Here is a 17482-nt window from a genome sequence, read left to right on the forward strand (position 1 = left end):
TTTAACAGTTCGTAGAAACACTTCTTATTGCATACTTCAAAAGGTAATTATGACCTTTTTTATAACAGAAGGGCTACATTTATACTGAATGAAAGTAAAAATACCTAAGATTCTATAAATAGGTATCATAAGTAGAAAGGTGTGTAATGTCTTAATTATCTGTCCCGACTCTGGACCTATTTAGTTAGATTTTTCTAGACGTAGTTCTATTTACGTATTTGATTCACAATAACGTAACAAAGCACAACTGTTACGTTGTCACATGCACTGTACTGCACGCTCAGATAGTTGAGCGAAATTGCTTTTGTGCAATTTCGTACGTTTCATAATCCACACTAGCGCCATTATGTTTTTATGCGGTCATTGGCAAAAATTGAGTCCAATGTTTTCCTGCGTCCACATACCGTATAGTAATGCAAGGTATTTCAAACTTTATTTTGTTAGGCGTAAAGTTGAATTTGCTTCGTTGTGCAGTTAAATAAACAAAGCGTTAGCGCCGTCCAGCGCGCTCGGTCGTAAACAAGGCGCTCGAGTTATTGATTCGCCGGCCGCCGCTGCCGGTGCATGCGTGGATGACTATGCACTTTTTATTAATATTTTTTTTATCTGTTTTTAATCGTGTCTATTTACGCACATGGTGCTTTTTATTTTGTGCCAGTGTTTACATTTAAAAAAGCGGAATGTTTTTGCTTTCCAGGTAGCTAGACAAAGGTATTAAAATGTCAGATTTTTTTTGACTAGCGTGACTTCGCGTATTATGTTTAAGTAAAGTATAAACGAGTACCTACTCGTACAGGGTTTTGCCAAAAGTGATGGCCTGGTTTTATTGACAGCGTATTTTCACAGTCAAATACGTGAATTCTCTACTGCGTATGTGTGCATTGTGCGTGTTGCGTGTGTTACACGAGCAATAACATTGTTTACTCATAAACATTTCATATCCGCGTGGCGCTTAAACACACGGAAAACCCATTGCCGTATTTTTAATATAAAACCAACACACTTGTATATATATATATATATATAGCACCTCTGAAGTTGTGTAGGCGAAAAACAGATTTAATTTTACATCTCTATAAATCCTCTCATATTTGAACGTTACTGTATAACTTGAACATTTACAATTAGATGAAAATGTTAGGAAACAATGATAGTGAGCGTTATTTTTAAAAAATGGCGTGGGTGCCATCAAGAATTGGTTCAATAGATATTTTCTAAGCCACGCACTTTTGGTACCCACGTACCATCCTTCGATCACATAGCTACATACTATTAAGTGGGTCTGTGGTCAAGCACTGGTTTATTCAATAAAAAAAATGAATTATGGAATTTTATTTTCGTAGACGAGTAATCGATTTAACTTATCTTTTATCTTTTATTGTGGCAAATAAATTAATCGCCGTGCAAATTATTTATTCAACGGTGAACATTGTTAATACCCTTTCGAATAACAAGGTTATAAAGTGGGGTAAACCATACCTCGCTCATTACGACTTAATGTACTAAGGGTACGCAGAGACCTGTGCTTTTAAACTTTAATAAGTTCAGCCCCAAGTCCACACGCGATAACGGTCTTTTGATAATAAACTCTAATACCTTTACACATGACGGAAAATAACATTTTTAAATGTGTCTTGTTATTGTTAATTCGAGTACCGTTATAAAAACATCTTGTTTATACGTGGCATTTTAGTCTGTTTTTTTTAATGCAAGAGTCACGCAGTGTTGTGAGTTTTATGTATAGGTTAATTTAATCGTAAAACACATTGCTACCTCGACGTAAGAAATGTAGAATCGATACCTTAACCTCTCACTTTTCTTGTTCTTTTTTATCTAGATCCTGGTCACCCACTTTCTCGTTTTGTCAAACTGTTTATACATAATGCGAATATAAGTAACATGACGTCATCCAATATTACAATCAGCAACAAAAACGCCAACGTCCGCGCAAATACCGGGAATTGTGGAAATGTGTCCGCCGACTCGCAACCCTGCGATTACCAGATCGATAGATACCGGATTCAATAGAAATGATTCGGACTCCATTAGTGCACCTTCCATTTTTCGTATGAATAAATTATTTGAATGCATATCTTACTAATATTATAAATGCGAATGTTTTGATGGATGGAAGGATGTTTGCTTGAAGGTATCTTCAGAACGGCTTAACGTATCTGGATGAAATTTGGCATGAATATAGAATATTGTCTGGAAGAACACAAAACCTACTAAATATTATTTTTTAATTGCACGCACGGTGTCACGGGCGTCAGCTAGTTGTCTATAAACTAACGTCAGATCCACGGACCGTTGAGGCTCGATTCTTATAATAAAAACAAACGAAACCTTTTTAATACTATGACTGTCACCGTGAGATTGACCTAATAATTATGAACGTTAAATGAGATTTCTCTGATTTGGGTAGGAAATTAACGTCCTCGACTGTGTACTGAATCAGTTTGATTGGCTGCAGCTTGATTGTTATTTGACCTGTAGCGTTCAAAATGTTAACGAGTGATCGATTGGCGGTTGGCATCATTTACTAGTTCATCATTGAATGGTCTCGACACATAACTGTGCCAATTTAATATGAAAATGGAATCACTGATTTCAATGGATAGGCGATTACTTGAAAATGACAGCCTTTTTCCTTCGTTCCGATTTAAACGCGCTGTTGATGTTACTTGACCGTTAATTCTACCTATATTATTAGTTCGAATCAATATCACCGCTACCATCAGCGCCAAAATGGCGAGAATCATATAAGCACAAAATACTACGTCTTATAGCCAGTCCATTTATATTGATCAATGATTGAAATTGTGAAAGAGAATATTAGTGTATAAAAAGTAAAGATAAGTACATACTGTTCGACGTATTCCTTGGGGAAAAAGGACAGGTTGTACCTAAAACCTTTACATTTTGCGTTCTTCGTATGATTGTATTAATTGTAATATATAGAAATGTTATGTATCATTTCAGATGCACGCTTCGTTTCCCCTCTACGAACATTCGGCTGGAGTTCCAGTCACTAGTGGAGGAGAGCGGCGGCGGCGCGGGAGGCTCCAGTGCTCCGCTGCCGCCGTTGCGCATCACCATACCAGTGGATAACGACGCCCGCAGCCCAGCACCTTCGCCCACAGGTAACTTCCTATTAACTTTGATGAAGCTTTGAAAGCGAAGATTAAACATGTTTATATGTATGCAGATTTTTTTCGGAAATCCTCCCATTATTTGAAAGCAGAAATCAAGGTTCCGCGCAGAATTAAAAAAAAATTATAGCCTTCGTGTTCTTCCAGAGTATTTATACATGTATGCCAAATTTCAACGAGATCCATGCAGCCATTCCTACATACGCATTTATAAAGTAAGATAAACTGATGATGTTGTTGTCCTTTATTCCTACGTTCATTGACACATTTCTTATCCGTGTTATGAAGTTAAATGTAATTTATAGTGGCATTATTATATCAATATTGCATAACGCTTGCGCAGCTTTAGCAATGTTAAGTATAGCCGATTCTAAAAGTACCTACTTTATTTAATTGAGACGATATGTCAATATTGTGAGGCAATAGTGTGTCGAGTGACCCAGTTTGTGCAGTAAATCAATGGCTAGCGTGCATTCGCCTACTGTCGCGACGTTTCTTAGTAATACTTTCACACGAAGACAGCTGAATAAGACAGACCAGTAGGCAATACAGTACTGTTATTATTTAAACGCATTTATACTGTTAAAACAGATGTATGCATATAAACAACACCAGTACTGCAATGACTACTCCATTGTATTACCCTCGTGTGATAGCAACTAGTCATTGCGCACGACACGACACTTTTTGCGCATTGCACGATCACATGAAGGCTTTTTTTACCATCCTGTTTAGGTATTGGGTGAAGGCAAATCCATCAGTCATTGTATGTGCACTTTATTACTTCTACAGACATTTTGTTTATCTATAGAACATAATTAAAGGATATTGGATAGAAATCCCACCACCTTGTTAAACTTTTTCAGATGCTCTTTTTTGAATAATTACAATGTTCTAAGATAGCTAGCGACAGTTATAGAGCAATGCTTTCCTAAATGTTTATCTTATTACTTTATTTGATATCCAAAATAAGTTATAAAGATTGTTTTCGTGAGAAATATGTTAGTCGATCGGTAGCAAATATGTAAATCGTGTCGTCTATTTTAAACAGCGGCCTTGATCTTCTTGCTTGCTATATTTATGAGATAAATAATGAAATAGACTAACGATATAGATTTTATTCGTGACACAAATTTCACTTTACAGTGACTTGTCTACTACATTAAAATTGAATAATATTTTGTTACTTATGTTTTATGTGCAAATTGTCTTATAAAAGTGATACTAATGAATGAGTAGATCAGAAGACTTGCATATATGAATGATTGTTGATGACTCCTTCACGAAATAATAAACAAACGAGTTTCACAGCAAGCAGTTACTGCTTACACTAAAGGAATTATAACTGGTGTTAAATATGTACATGTTGTGTTGCAGGCACGATCAGCGCGGCCAACAGCTGTCCGACGTCGCCGCGTGGCGCTGGCAGCTCGGGCCGCCGGCACGCAGACCTCGGTCTTGTGGCACAATATGCCGCACTCGCTGACCACCAGCGGCCCACCTCTAATGGCAACGCGGTTAGTATATGATATTTGCATGATTAAATCCTATTGAAGAACTTAGGAAGAGTAGGTACATAACTTTACGTACACAGTTCATCGATCCTTTGTTTTAGATAACATCACTACAATAATATCTGATGTTGTAATTACAGGCGTCATCGACGACCTCTGAGTCGGGCTACGGGTCGCGGGAGGGTCGCGAGGGCCGGGAGGGTCGGGAAGGCCGCGAGGGTCGAGAAGCACGGGAGAGTCGCGAGGGACGCGACGACGCGAAGCCACCATACAGCTATGCGCAGCTAATCGTGCAGGCCGTCGCCTCCGCGCCCGACAAGCAGCTGACGCTGAGCGGCATCTACAGCTACATCACCAAGCACTACCCGTACTACCGCACCGCAGACAAGGGCTGGCAGAACTCCATACGTCACAACTTATCACTCAACAGGTAACACTATATTGTATTGATAACTTAATACGGTGACGTCATACTTAAATATATTGTTTTGTTATGGTACATTTATATGTTGTGTTTCGCCTTGCAGATACTTCATCAAGGTGCCGCGCAGCCAGGAGGAGCCGGGCAAAGGCAGCTTCTGGCGCATCGACCCGCAGAGCGAGGGCAAGCTGATCGAGTTGTCGTTCCGCCCGCGTCGCCCCCGCGGGGTGCAGTTCCGCGCACCCTTCGGACTCTCCTCGCGGTCAGTCTCTCATAGCTACACAAAACATACAACACCAAAACATACGTAACATGAGACATTTAGTATTTCTTCAGAGAAAAGCTGGTACGGATCGCAAATATTATAGTAAACTATTATGTTAACTGACAATTGCTCTTCTTAAGATTACTTTAACTAATAATACATGTATCAGTTAGTAAAATTAAAAGCTTGTACGTGATATTTTATTTGATAAACTTGTCCGATCCATAGGAGTGCTCCGACATCCCCATCACAAGTGGGCGTGTCGGGTCTGGTGACGCCGGAGGAGCTGTCGCGGGAGCCCACGCCCGATCTCTTCACCGGGGAAGAATCCGACCAACAGGTTTGTATAATGTTAATGAAATCTCTTTCTTATAACATTAACTCACATTTGAAGAAAAAATAAAAGCGACAATTCTCGTGATTGGTTATAATATTTGTACTGTGAATGTTACAGGCGAGCCAGCAGCGGCTGAGTGGGGCCGGGGGCGGAGGCGGAGGCGGGGCCGGTGGCGGTGGGGCCGGGGGCGGGGGCGGAGGTTCGCACTCGACGCAGTATATGTTCCCGCAGCGCAGCGGCGTCAGTCAGAGCGCGCCCGGCTCACCAGGTACATACATTGCAGAAACATTCCATGTGGATAGTTTCACACTGAGGTAGTGAACTACTGCTATTATTTGAACCAGAATATAATCTGTTTGCTTTGTGTTCTCCATAATTATGCTTCCAAACGATGTATTGCAGGACACGGGCTGTCGTACAACGCCAGCAGCAGCGGCCTGGTGATGACAGTCGTCACCAACGGCGCAGGCGGCGAGAGAGAGGGTAAATTATATATTTATGTCATTATTTCAATAGGTAATCTATGTTGTTAAGTGACAATAACATTCCGCCATTTTAAAAGCACGTTGTAAAGGTTGTACAACTGTCATTGTGTTTAGGTAGACATCTTATGTTCAAATTATTTACTAGCCATGAGTGTCACAAGGGGGCGGGGAGGGTCAGCTACCTTACCCCCAGAAAATTCAAAAGCTAAAACAGCTATAAAATTATTTCGAATAAGGCCATATTAATGGTAGTTGCTAGGTATTATTCGTTATAACTAAGTTAAATTTTTTTTTGATATTACATACAGACACTTCAATTTGTTTCAGTGTATAGATATAGGAATATTGAATTATGTACATGTGTGTTGCAGAGAAGTACGTGGTGGGTCGCGGCTCGGGCGGGCTGGTGCCGCTGCAGGAGGAGGAGGCGCCCCCCGCCGTGCTGCTGCACCACTCCCCCTACTACTCGTCAGTATCTCCTCCTTACTTACTTACTACTTCCCACTCCACATTCACCTTCACACTTGAAACTTTGCTCGACAAACTAGCTGTCGCTCGAGAATCCATCTTCCGAATTCCGTTCTTCTCAACTATGTTCTAAATCTCTGCCAATTTTTATCAAGACCCATGCAGCCGTTCTGGAGATACCTTCAAAGAAACGTCCATCCATTTAAACATTAACTAAACACTATTTGATGGAAACATTGTTGATTGTATAAAGTGATATTTATAAGCAAATGATGTGTGAATGTAAAGCTATGTATGGTATGTGTGCAGCGGCAGCTACGGCGGCGGGGAGGAGGGGTGCGCGGCGCTCGGCGGAGAGCTCGTCATCGAGGAGGCGCCCGACGACCCCCCACACAAGCGCGCCAAGCACCACCATGTATGTACGCCACCCCCCACACACAACTATACTTCAACTTTTCCTCTCGTTTATCCAGTTTTGATTACTGAATTTAAAATGACATGACTGAGTCAAACTAACCAGACCAAGTATTACCAGTCCTAAAAGAACAAGTTTCAGTATATGACTCATGCGTAAGATAACCAAGTCCTAGTGTCTTTCTTTGTCTTGTAATTTCAAAGTTTTGACACGATAGACCACCAAATCAATGGCTTAATACAAAATTGTGTGGTTTCCCTGAAATTTTCGAACTCGCACAGTTGCGTTGTGGTCCTCGGCATATTATACAAACCCCTACGACTTAGGTTCCTTCTATAGGTGACCTTGGCCGTTTATGATCAACTTGTTGTTCCCACTGCTCGTCTGCTCCTTAAAAAAAGGTTATAATTGTTTGTGGTGATGTGTTTCAGCTGTCAGAGATGGAGGAGAGGCGCGCGTATTGACGCCCCGCCGGCGCCGCCGCCGCCGCCGCCGCCGCCGCCACGTGAGCCGCGGGGGGACACCCGCCGCGCGTCACGTGACCCCCCGCCGCCCGCACCCACACCCACCGGCGGTCGAGTGACGCGGTTGTCATCCTGATCCCGGTACTAATCGGATCCGGATCGCCGGACGTGACGCACCCGGACGCGCGGCCGGCCGGACACCAGTGACGGCACCGGACGGCGGCCCGAGTGCAACAGTAAGCAATAATTTAACAGCGGCGAATATTGAACTCTACAGTGCTAAGAATAAAGTGTTGTTACGAGTGGTACATTTAAGTTTAAGCAATGCATTAGCGCATTTCCTCGTTTTTCTGACGGTTTTTTTTTAGTTTGTAAATTGGGCGCGAGCGCTGTGGACTCGGCCTGCGTGTCGTCATATGGACGTTTGTTTTTCTGTTACATTCTGTCACTGTGTACAGTCAGCTTGAAAAATAATTTAATTTAGCCCGAGCATATACTAGAACTACTAGAACCTATATTTTAAGCAAATAGCGCTTCGTTCGGAGTGCAATGTGGTACGATTTTGTTGAAATCCTGCCGATTTGTTCACAATTTATAAGTACAATAATGCTTTTCGATGTTTATCCGCTTAGTGTAAGTGTTGCGACCTGTTCACCCGTTGCAAGGATGTCCAGATACCGGTCACTATTTTTGAGGCTGACTGTACCTTTGGAGACATTGATGAGTATTTACCCAATGATGGTATTTATAAAGCCAAGAGGGAACCAGACCTCATGTAATCATAATGTTATATATTCACGAAAATACGTGTTTCAAATACTTAACAAAGTGTTAAACTAAATTGTTATTGACGTCAAAATAAACAAGTGAAATCTATTGGACATTTATGTTTTACTATCAAACTCTTTGACAGATAATTATTTGATGTCACTTTGACATTAATGTTAGTAAATGTGACATTTAGATTTTTGACAAACGGGAAAATATTCAGGAAAATTTTTAAATTTCACATGTGTAATAACCAACAATATTTATGAAAAATATTAATATTATTTAAAAAAAATTAAAGGTCGTTTTGAACTGTTATTGACGGATAGAACTCAGGACTTGAAGGCAGGGTCAGTTTGGTCAGAGATAGAAGTTTTATTATTTTGTGAGAGCTTATTTGGACCAACGTGACTTATGGTGGGGCGACCGCCGTCCCGTACCAAGGGAAGCCATACAAACGATCAATAGCACGGACATACCACATTTCACCAAGAATTAGTCAAATTTATACATTCTAGGACAACTCTGTTGATTTAGAGTCTCCATAGACAAATCTACCATAGACAAACTAGATTAGAGACTTAGCTAAAATAAATCTTCATATAACATTTAATCTTTCAAATGTAAAATGTAATTTTCATATTTAGTATTTAAAAAAAAATAAGAAAACTTTGTAAATTAATACTTTAATTAGGAGAAAAACAACAATAATCTCGAATAAGATATTAAAAATGAAACAATGTATTTTGAGACATACCGCATAACTTTTATAACTCTATGAATATATACATATATTTATATATAAGCATAATACATAATATATCATATGTAATCGATACATTGACATGTAATAAGTGTATAAATATATCCTGTTACCCGATAGGTTAAACAATTATATTGCAGATGGGTTAGGACATGAGTCGAGTTAAATGCTTAAACAGAAATAGTTGTTATTTGTATGCGCGTAAGATTGATATTTGCGTGTCGTCGTGTCGTCGTACAATGTAGCTACATTCACGAATGTCGGTGTGAGCGAGACGTTGTCTGCGTTGTCTGCGTGCACGTACAATCCAACAAGTTCCTTTAGTTTGTCGCAATCTTTACCTAGTTAGTTATATTTTAAATGCTCAAAATGAAAACTTTAATGGACATAATGTAGATTGTAACAATATGTTTTCATTTCTCATTCAAATTCATTAATTATTTGGTTTTTTTGATATTTAGTTTCCACCAACGTAACATTGTTTGATGGTTCCCTTGTATGAATTTCAAATAATCTTAAATTTGATGAAAAGTAACCGATTTTTCTTACATTTTAAACATTTCTTTTGCAAATCAATATGTAAGTAGGACAATTTATTTAATAACTGTTGATTTCTGATATCAAAATCTCTATATAAAACATATTGTTATCCCTCATCTTCAAAACAGACATAATAATATGTTTTAAACGTATGTTTTGGTCTCAGAAACCTACGATGATATATGTATTGGTTATAATCCCATTCAAATATCAATTTATGTATTTATGTGAATGAATAAAATGTTTTATTGCTGTTTACAGTCCGAGTTCCGTCATTTTTATTCTTTATATAACTGGAAAGTTATAAAAACCAAATTGTCGTGAAAATATTTCGCTTTGAAAGCTACAACAAAACAAATGGTTCTATAATTTAAATGTTATAATTTAGTTGATAAATTTCACACTAAGCTTTATTTATGTTAAGATTTATCGATCAAATTTCAGCTGAACTACCAAAAGTTTGGGAGAATTGTGAACGCCATGATGTGCAATAAATTTTTTTTAAATAAACAACATTACTAGAACGTTGATTATAATTTATGATTATAAGATGAAATATATGTTTTTTTGTGAATATTTGTTACAATGTAATAAATGTTTGAAGTTTTGTGAGTAATTTCGGTATAGGTGTTGTGATGTACGGTAGACGGAATTGTCTAGTTTTGGTTCATCATTCTTCGGTTTAGGTGTAAAAATATAAATATGAAAAGTTTATAATGATAATAAATATAATTGTAAAAGTAATATAACGCGTAGTTGTATGTTATATTATAGTAGATAGCGCAAAAAGCACCCTAGATATATATTTTAGCATTTAAATATATACATGTGAATTATATATAGTGAGAGGCTTTAGTATGGTATGTTTGTATCATCTGTCTTATCACATTTCTATATATATCTCCGTCAAAATCTTATTACATATAAAATATATATTTTATGTCGCATTCGGCCATATTATTTTTTCCCAGTTATATAAATATTGCAAGAAACCTGATTTGTTTTTAGTATTAATATTTTGTTTGACTTCGAATAAAGTTTCGTCTACAATATGTTTTGTAAATATTTTATAACATTCCCTGCCAATGAATCTCACTTGTTTAAAATTATTTATGTATACGGAAATATAGATTTTGACGGTGATTACATTTTTGTGTAAAGCGTTTTAAATATATCGTTTGTATGTAAATGTCTACTTGTTTAGAAAAAAGTTGAGTAAATTAATTTAACGTGTAATTTATTGGAGAAAATAACGAAATAGATTTTGATATATTGCTTAATTCATTAAATATTCTACTGGTACCTTTTATGTTTTAGGTTTATTTAAAGGTATTTTAAATCGAGCGATATTCGATTTTAAAACGCCTAACACAAAGATGATAGTGGTGTAAAGACAGGCTCGCGTGTATATCGAAACGTATCGGCTGAAAGAATTTGTTTAGATAAGTTTCAAGTCCGGGCGATATTTTTTCAGTAGTTGCTTATTGTGGCATTGAAAATGCCGGATAGAATGAGTTGCGTGTGCGCAGGGGGCGGGGCCGGGGGCGGGGGGCAGGAGGGCGTGTGGCGGGGGCGGGGGCGGGGACGAAGCAATATCGACTGTAAGTCGTGCGCATAAGGTCGCTTTCCGCCCCCGCGGGCTGAACGTCGCGGTGACCATTTAGTAAGTTGTTGTCCCGCATTCTGTGTACAGATTCAGTGATACGCTCGTATCTATCTGTCTATGATATATTATTGACAAATTTTAAGAAATAAACGTATTTTATCTCCTTTCTCGTCTCGTTTTATTTATCCCTAGAAAAATATAGTCATAACTAGTTGTTGCCCGCGACTTCGTCGAAATTTAAAAATAACTAAATAAGTAGCCTATGTTTGCCACACTATGGTATATATGTATGCCAAATAACATCGCAATCTGTTCAGCCACTCTAGAGATACCTTCAAATAATCATCCATCTATCTAAACATTCGCATTTATAAATTAGTAAGATTTTCTTAAAAATAAAATATTGATGTTGATAACTAATCGGTACACACTAATATTACCACCAATTTATTTATAATAATTTTATATAAGCAACTCTTAACCAGTTATGTGAAATTAATCTAATCCAAACTAATTTTTACTTGAAAACTTTTTGTATGTAATGTGACGAAGAAATCTATCAGCCGCTGGTGAATAATGATGTCATTATTTTGGTTTTTTACCACTCCTAAAAGCTATTTGTTATTTAAACAAACCATGTCTTTTTTGTTGAATATGTTTATTTGCATATTTTATTCTGTACAAAGAAATCGCTTATTTAACTATAATAGAATTAATATTATTGTAAAAGTATATAAATTTACACTAACATAAAATTTAACAAACTATTATGTACATATATTTCTTATTTACATTGTTATACGATGCTTCTCGAGCCAGTCGATGCATCTCGCTATGCAAGTAATAAATAAAATACGAAACAGTTAAAATGAAACTTAAGAGTTTGTAGAATTTCCGAATGAGTTTTGTAGGGATGTTAAAATCTCATTGTTAAGCAAAGATGGCGCGTTGATCGCCCACAAATAATCTAAGTGGTTGAACTTAGGGTCTGGGACCAGGTAGACATCCGTTGTCGCCGGCAAACTCTCCTGCAGATGTTTTACGTCTTTCTCCGTCGACAACAAATCATTTTGAGCCCAGAATAATTTTATAGGCAACGTTATTTTACTCAAGTCATATTCAGGAGGTTTTTCCTTGCCGTAAATCTTTTTATTGTTCCAAGGGCCCAGGTCGAAAAATTGGAACCTTCCCTTGGCTACAATTTCCTGGGCGTAGTGCACAATCGTTTTCCATGACGTCCCTGCACCGAAATGTGCCAAAAAGACTGGCAGCAACGTCTCGTTATATTGCTTCTCGTTTTCGCCGCAAATTTGAAAGATAGCGTTTCTGCAAAGTTTGTTGTCGACGTACTCAATACTGCATGAAGTGACAAGCTTCCCGAACATTGAGTTTTTAGGTAAAAATTCATGGGAACCGTACAGCATTTCCATATGTGCCACATTGCTGGCAAGCGGCGCGAGAGCCTTTATAGGTGACTTTATGTCTGACATGAAGGCGACCGGCGCAAGCGCGTACCCCGCCGTCAGCACTCTGTTGTACTCCGGTCGCAAGGATAACATTGCAAACAGAATGGTGCTGCCCATCGAATGGCCGATGTATGTAATCTTCGTGTCTTCTCCTTTCAGCTTCATTATATAGTCAATAACGGCGGGGATATCATAAAGTGCGATGTCGTGCCACGAAAAATTCCAATACGACTTAGTATTCCTTTTGAGCGAGGCGTGCTCGGCGGAGTATACGTTGCCTCTGATGTTAGACATCCAGACATCGTAGCCGGCGTCGGCGAGCACGTACGCCAGCGCCTTGTTCGGCCCATTCAGGATCCAGTCCGCGGAGCTGGCAAACAGACCGTGCTGGAGCAGCACTGTCTTGGAAGAAATGTTGCCGCCTTCCTTCGAATGGGGAATTCTGTGCAAATTCAGGATGTATCCCTGAGATATGACAGTGTGCGTCTCGCAGTTATACCCGAGACGTACGACGCGGGCCGGCACCGTGAGCACGGCGTCAGGGCTGGGTAGGGTGGATGCAGCGTCCTGTGTCGGCACGTACGAGAACGAGTTGGCGATCTGTTGGCCTCGGTCCTTCACATTCTCTATGTAGCTGTTTATCTCGGTGCTGATTTTGTTCTGCTGCTCCTCCACGTAGTTGTCGAAGGTGTTCTTCATCTTCATTGCGCGCGCGTAGCTCGAGGAGAAAGCTTCCTCCATCTCGTTGCCGCGCTCCTCGAGGAAATTTATGAAGTTGTGCGACTGGTCGGTAAAGAAGTCGCTCAAGTTGAGAGTCGTCGAGAATGACGTGACGCCGGACAGGAAAATAAAATAGACGAGCGCGGTGTACATCGCACCGAGTGCTCACGCCGCGGGAACTGTTCGCTTAGCTATAATACACGATTGGTATAATTTACGATGACCCGCCGGTGTGAGGTCGACCGACACGATGTGATAATTCCCCGAGTGCTGTGCGTCATTTGTCTTTTTTACGCGATTACAAATTTACATGAAACTGTATTTTATCTCAATTTTTTGCCGACACGACGCCTGATTACATAGATATGGATATATACGTACACACGTTCGTCTTGTTTACGGAACAGAAGTATAACATTACAGTAACCACACAGATGCAAAGAAATGGATTTTTCTGCGCCTGTGCACGTGTGAGTTGAATAAAAGTGTAAGTATTGTTTGTAAGTATTTACATCTCGTGTATGTAAATTTCTTTCCTGTATTTGTGGATAATTTACACATAGAGGCTAAACTATGCCAATAACTGTTTGCAGTGCCCATCGTGCTATTACGGTAGTGTCAAATATCTTAATTATAATAATGACATGTTAACAATGCAATGTATCGGCGTGTGTCTGCAGGAAATTAATTCCTGGGGCTATTTATGTATCGCAGCCGACCGCAAGTCATGTGGCGCCACGTGATAAAATATCTTTATCTATTAAACTTCTAAGACGTTTTTCGTGACCTTTGTTGGGACTCTATGTTCTCTTTACATACTATACGTCATTCAGATCTGAGGGAGTGGGTGGGGGGTGGGGGGGGGGCTAGGGCAGGGTAGAAAATAAAACAATAAAGAATTTATCTATTACTTTTTTTAATGATCAATTGTAAGCAAACATTTGTAAGCAATGTTACAGTAGGTAAATAATGTTTTCCAAATTAAGAAGTAGTTCATCCTAATCTCTTCGTATTTTCGTACAGGCTATCTGGGGATTTTTCGCAGATAAATGGCGCTGTATGCTCGCACGAAAAGTCGTCTAGGCCTCCGCTCTTAAACATGCCACCGCACATCGTCACATGCGGGGAATCAGGCTGACCATTCTCGAACTTCGAGTAGCCCGCCGCTTCTATAGGTTGTCCTAAACATACAAAGAAATCTCATTGGCAACTCTGTTATACTATAAATATGAACTTCCCTCTAGCCTTGTACACATACACAGTCATTCAGTACTGTCTTTTTAAACCCATTCGGTCCTCAATATCGATAATGGTTCCATAGCAATTAATCTTCAAACAAAGATGCCGAGAGAAAAGAAAGCATAAACAGTAAAAAAAGATCTGACTATTGTAATTCAGTATAAGTGCAAAAGAGTACGGACCAAGAGTCTGTAGATGTCTTTTGTTTTAATAGAAAAAAAAAACAGTCATGGGCAACACGTAGTATGAGAAAGAATAACTATGATACAAACGAACCATGGATGGTCTTCCAATCACCAATCTCTCCCCAGCTGTGGAAACCTATATGTAATACGTGTCTTATAGTGGCCATGATTTGCGATTCGGGATGTTTGGCGAATATCTCGGCAAGCACGGTCGCTTCCACGTTGCTATTGACGATAGTGAGGTAGCCCCCCTCGGCCGCGCACGCCATGAACGCCCGTGACCAAGTCCTGCCCACATTGTGGAACTTGTAGCAGGAGCCGGTTCTTGCTTCGTAACTGTATCCTACAAGGATATTACTAGTAACGTCTACACGTTTTGGTATAAAAATACCGCTCAATACCTCAAGGTCGGTTACGAAATAAAGTATGGACTTAAAAACTCATTTCGAATGTTAATACTATTAAACAAAATTAAAAAAAAACTGCCTTGAAAAATTTACAAAATGATTAATTTATATCAATTCTTACGACGAAAATTGATAACTTTTTACACGGAATAATTTTGAAATATTCGTTAGGACGGCGTATGTTCAGAAAATTAATTAAAGTGATGTTAACTTACCCGGATCAACAGTGCCGCATTCATTCAATATTACTGGGTTTTTGACTCGACTTCTATAGCACACATAAGGATACAGTTCCGTGCATTTAACATCAGCGGCAGTACCGTTACCTTGCAGGATTATACAATCTTCTTTGCCCTCGTAATTGTCAGGTTCATTGGGTGCCCATTTGATAGGCATTCTTGCAATAGGTGTCCCTGGAGTGTTAAAAGTGAATGTCTCTTGTTTTCACAAGGCTGACTTGTTATACGACTGTTCTACCAAAACCTCTGTATAACACATCTTCATCCCTGTCATTATGTTTTACAAAACAAAGATAACAATATGTTTTAAAAGAATTTTGGTAACAAAGTCTCATTCTTATGTTGATAATATTTCAAAATGTAAACGAATAAACAAAATACATGGACGTGATACAAGTTATGGAAAATTCGATATATTTTGACGTCTCTTGTGTAATAATAATAATAACACGTCTGCCACTTCCACACATACCTTCGACAGAGAAGTAGTCTCCCGGTGAGAAGGTGGCGTGGACTCCCGTGAACACGCCACACGGGAAAAACTCTGACGCTATTGATCTTAAGGTCAACGCTAACTCAAGAGTCTCTGGTGACGCCAGCGCTGCACCTGGCGTTCACAAACATCGTTACGATTTTGAAACAACAGTAGAAAGCCACTTATCCAAGTTAATTGGGACCGAAAATTTGGATAAAGAAAAGTGAACTGTCAAACATAGAATAAACTTTATTAAATGTAACACAGTTCTACAATAACGTTCACTTGAACATCTCGATCAGAGTAAGTTGTAACCCCATCCGACCTTAACAAAATACAAATTATAAAAATTTATATTACGCTTAAGACCGATGCAGATAATCGGCGTTCTACTGAATTCTTAAAAAAAATGTCTGATAAAGGCTGAAGAAAAGCTTATAAATTTACAATCAGAAGTTTCTTGTGTGATAATTTCACAAGAACTTTGTCGTAATAGATGAAAAGTATGAATATATATATCACAAAACTTACCTTCAAATTGACACCGGAGGCGAGCTTCTTGCCATTTTGCGGGAAACAAATGTATTTTTATCCAACCATTAATTTCATCAATATATTTATAGTCGTAGCGATATTCTTTCGATTCTATAAATAATAACAATTCACACATGACGTGGATGTATGCACATATTAGAAGCGTATCCAGGAATCCGCTGCATCCTTAGTCAGTGACAATAACAAACCAGCCTATATTTAACTAGTGTTTGTATAACACATGGGAAACATAACATAGTGACGTGTTTCAACCAACTTAAATTATTTACAGAATACATTTTACCTAAGACCGTAGCATTGAACAGAATCTAGTTTATAAAACTGGAAAAACACATCAAATAACTATTGCTAATATTTAAATGTAGGAAATGCATACAAAAACTGCACAAAACTTACCTAATAAGGATGTACAGTGAAATATGATAAATAAAATAAGCATAGTATTGAGAGACATCGTCACAATGTAACAAAATATAAATTTATAAGCAACTGACAACTCTTACTGGTAAGAAATCATTCAGCAATGAAAAGATACAAAATAAAAGACATATGTACAGTCTTATCAAGAGAAGTTATTTACAATATGAAAGCGTTCAAGCATTATATGACCTACTAATGCAATGCAAAACATACAAATTAAAAGTTAAAATAAATCAGTCTTAAACAAATTTAACGATATAAGTATAATAAATTAATACTGATACATTTAATGTTGGTTTCTGAAATCAATAACTCTGTATAAAACATTGCCATCTCTGTCATTATCTTTGACAAAGCAAAGATAACAATATTTTTAAACGGAGATTTTGGTCTCTGAAACCCACGGTTAGAGAGGAAAGTTCCTTTATGTTTTTAGGCCCCGGTGTTAACTAATTAAAAGTACGCTCAAGTCAAAGAAACACACACGTACACAAAAACACTAAAATTTTTACACCGGGTTGTAAACACAATTTTTATTTATTTAAGAGAATATAGTTTTCTGTCAGATTATAACATAG

At 38.4% G+C, this 17482-nt stretch overlaps 3 protein-coding genes across 3 annotated transcripts in view; 1 reads left to right on the forward strand and 2 right to left on the reverse strand.

The window, feature by feature from the left end:
- Nucleotides 1–8402, forward strand: part of FoxK (forkhead box K) — a 33112-nt gene extending 24710 nt beyond the window's left edge. The window contains exons 2-11 of the mRNA XM_013313877.1: nucleotides 2983–3143; nucleotides 4530–4669; nucleotides 4807–5096; nucleotides 5194–5349; nucleotides 5581–5692; nucleotides 5807–5957; nucleotides 6092–6172; nucleotides 6546–6642; nucleotides 6952–7057; nucleotides 7489–8402. Of these exons, the coding sequence (XP_013169331.1) occupies nucleotides 2983–3143; nucleotides 4530–4669; nucleotides 4807–5096; nucleotides 5194–5349; nucleotides 5581–5692; nucleotides 5807–5957; nucleotides 6092–6172; nucleotides 6546–6642; nucleotides 6952–7057; nucleotides 7489–7521 (1327 nt within the window). The 3' untranslated portion in view covers nucleotides 7522–8402. The remainder of the gene's footprint in view (nucleotides 1–2982; nucleotides 3144–4529; nucleotides 4670–4806; nucleotides 5097–5193; nucleotides 5350–5580; nucleotides 5693–5806; nucleotides 5958–6091; nucleotides 6173–6545; nucleotides 6643–6951; nucleotides 7058–7488) is intronic.
- A 3523-nt stretch (nucleotides 8403–11925) lies between these two features.
- Nucleotides 11926–14052, reverse strand: LOC106118810 (lipase 3). Its single transcript, XM_013313557.1, has one exon. It carries the CDS (start codon nucleotides 13535–13537, stop codon nucleotides 12074–12076), a length of 1464 nt encoding a protein of 487 aa, XP_013169011.1. The 5' UTR covers nucleotides 13538–14052; the 3' UTR covers nucleotides 11926–12073.
- Nucleotides 14053–14281: 229 nt separating this feature from the next.
- LOC106118830 (uncharacterized) lies at nucleotides 14282–17008 on the reverse strand. The gene is made up of 6 exons (XM_013313583.1): nucleotides 16881–17008; nucleotides 16461–16574; nucleotides 15927–16061; nucleotides 15431–15628; nucleotides 14900–15151; nucleotides 14282–14565 (listed from the first exon to the last, which is right to left on the reverse strand). Exons 1-6 carry the CDS (start codon nucleotides 16936–16938, stop codon nucleotides 14378–14380), a joined length of 945 nt encoding a protein of 314 aa, XP_013169037.1. The 5' UTR covers nucleotides 16939–17008; the 3' UTR covers nucleotides 14282–14377.
- Between the last annotated feature and the right edge of the window lie 474 nt (nucleotides 17009–17482).

Source organism: Papilio xuthus, unplaced genomic scaffold, assembly GCF_000836235.2.
Source record: "Papilio xuthus unplaced genomic scaffold, Pxut_1.1 DF827542.1, whole genome shotgun sequence".
NCBI classification, from domain to species: Eukaryota; Metazoa; Arthropoda; class Insecta; order Lepidoptera; family Papilionidae; genus Papilio; species Papilio xuthus.

What these genes read in the sequence shown, in the direction of transcription:
- LOC106118810 (XM_013313557.1), bottom strand. Translation starts at nt 13,537, where the DNA reads ATGTACACCGCGCTCGTCTATTTTATTTTCCTGTCCGGCGTCACGTCA.
- LOC106118830 (XM_013313583.1), bottom strand. Translation starts at nt 16,938, where the DNA reads ATGTCTCTCAATACTATGCTTATTTTATTTATCATATTTCACTGTACA. An exon ending in AGACTACTTCTCTGTCGAAG is followed by an intron (nt 15,629 to 15,926) that starts GTATGTGTGGAA and finishes TTAACACTCCAG; the next exon opens with GGACACCTATTGCAAGAATG. An exon ending in TGATTGGAAGACCATCCATG is followed by an intron (nt 14,566 to 14,899) that starts GTTCGTTTGTAT and finishes TTGTATGTTTAG; the next exon opens with GACAACCTATAGAAGCGGCG.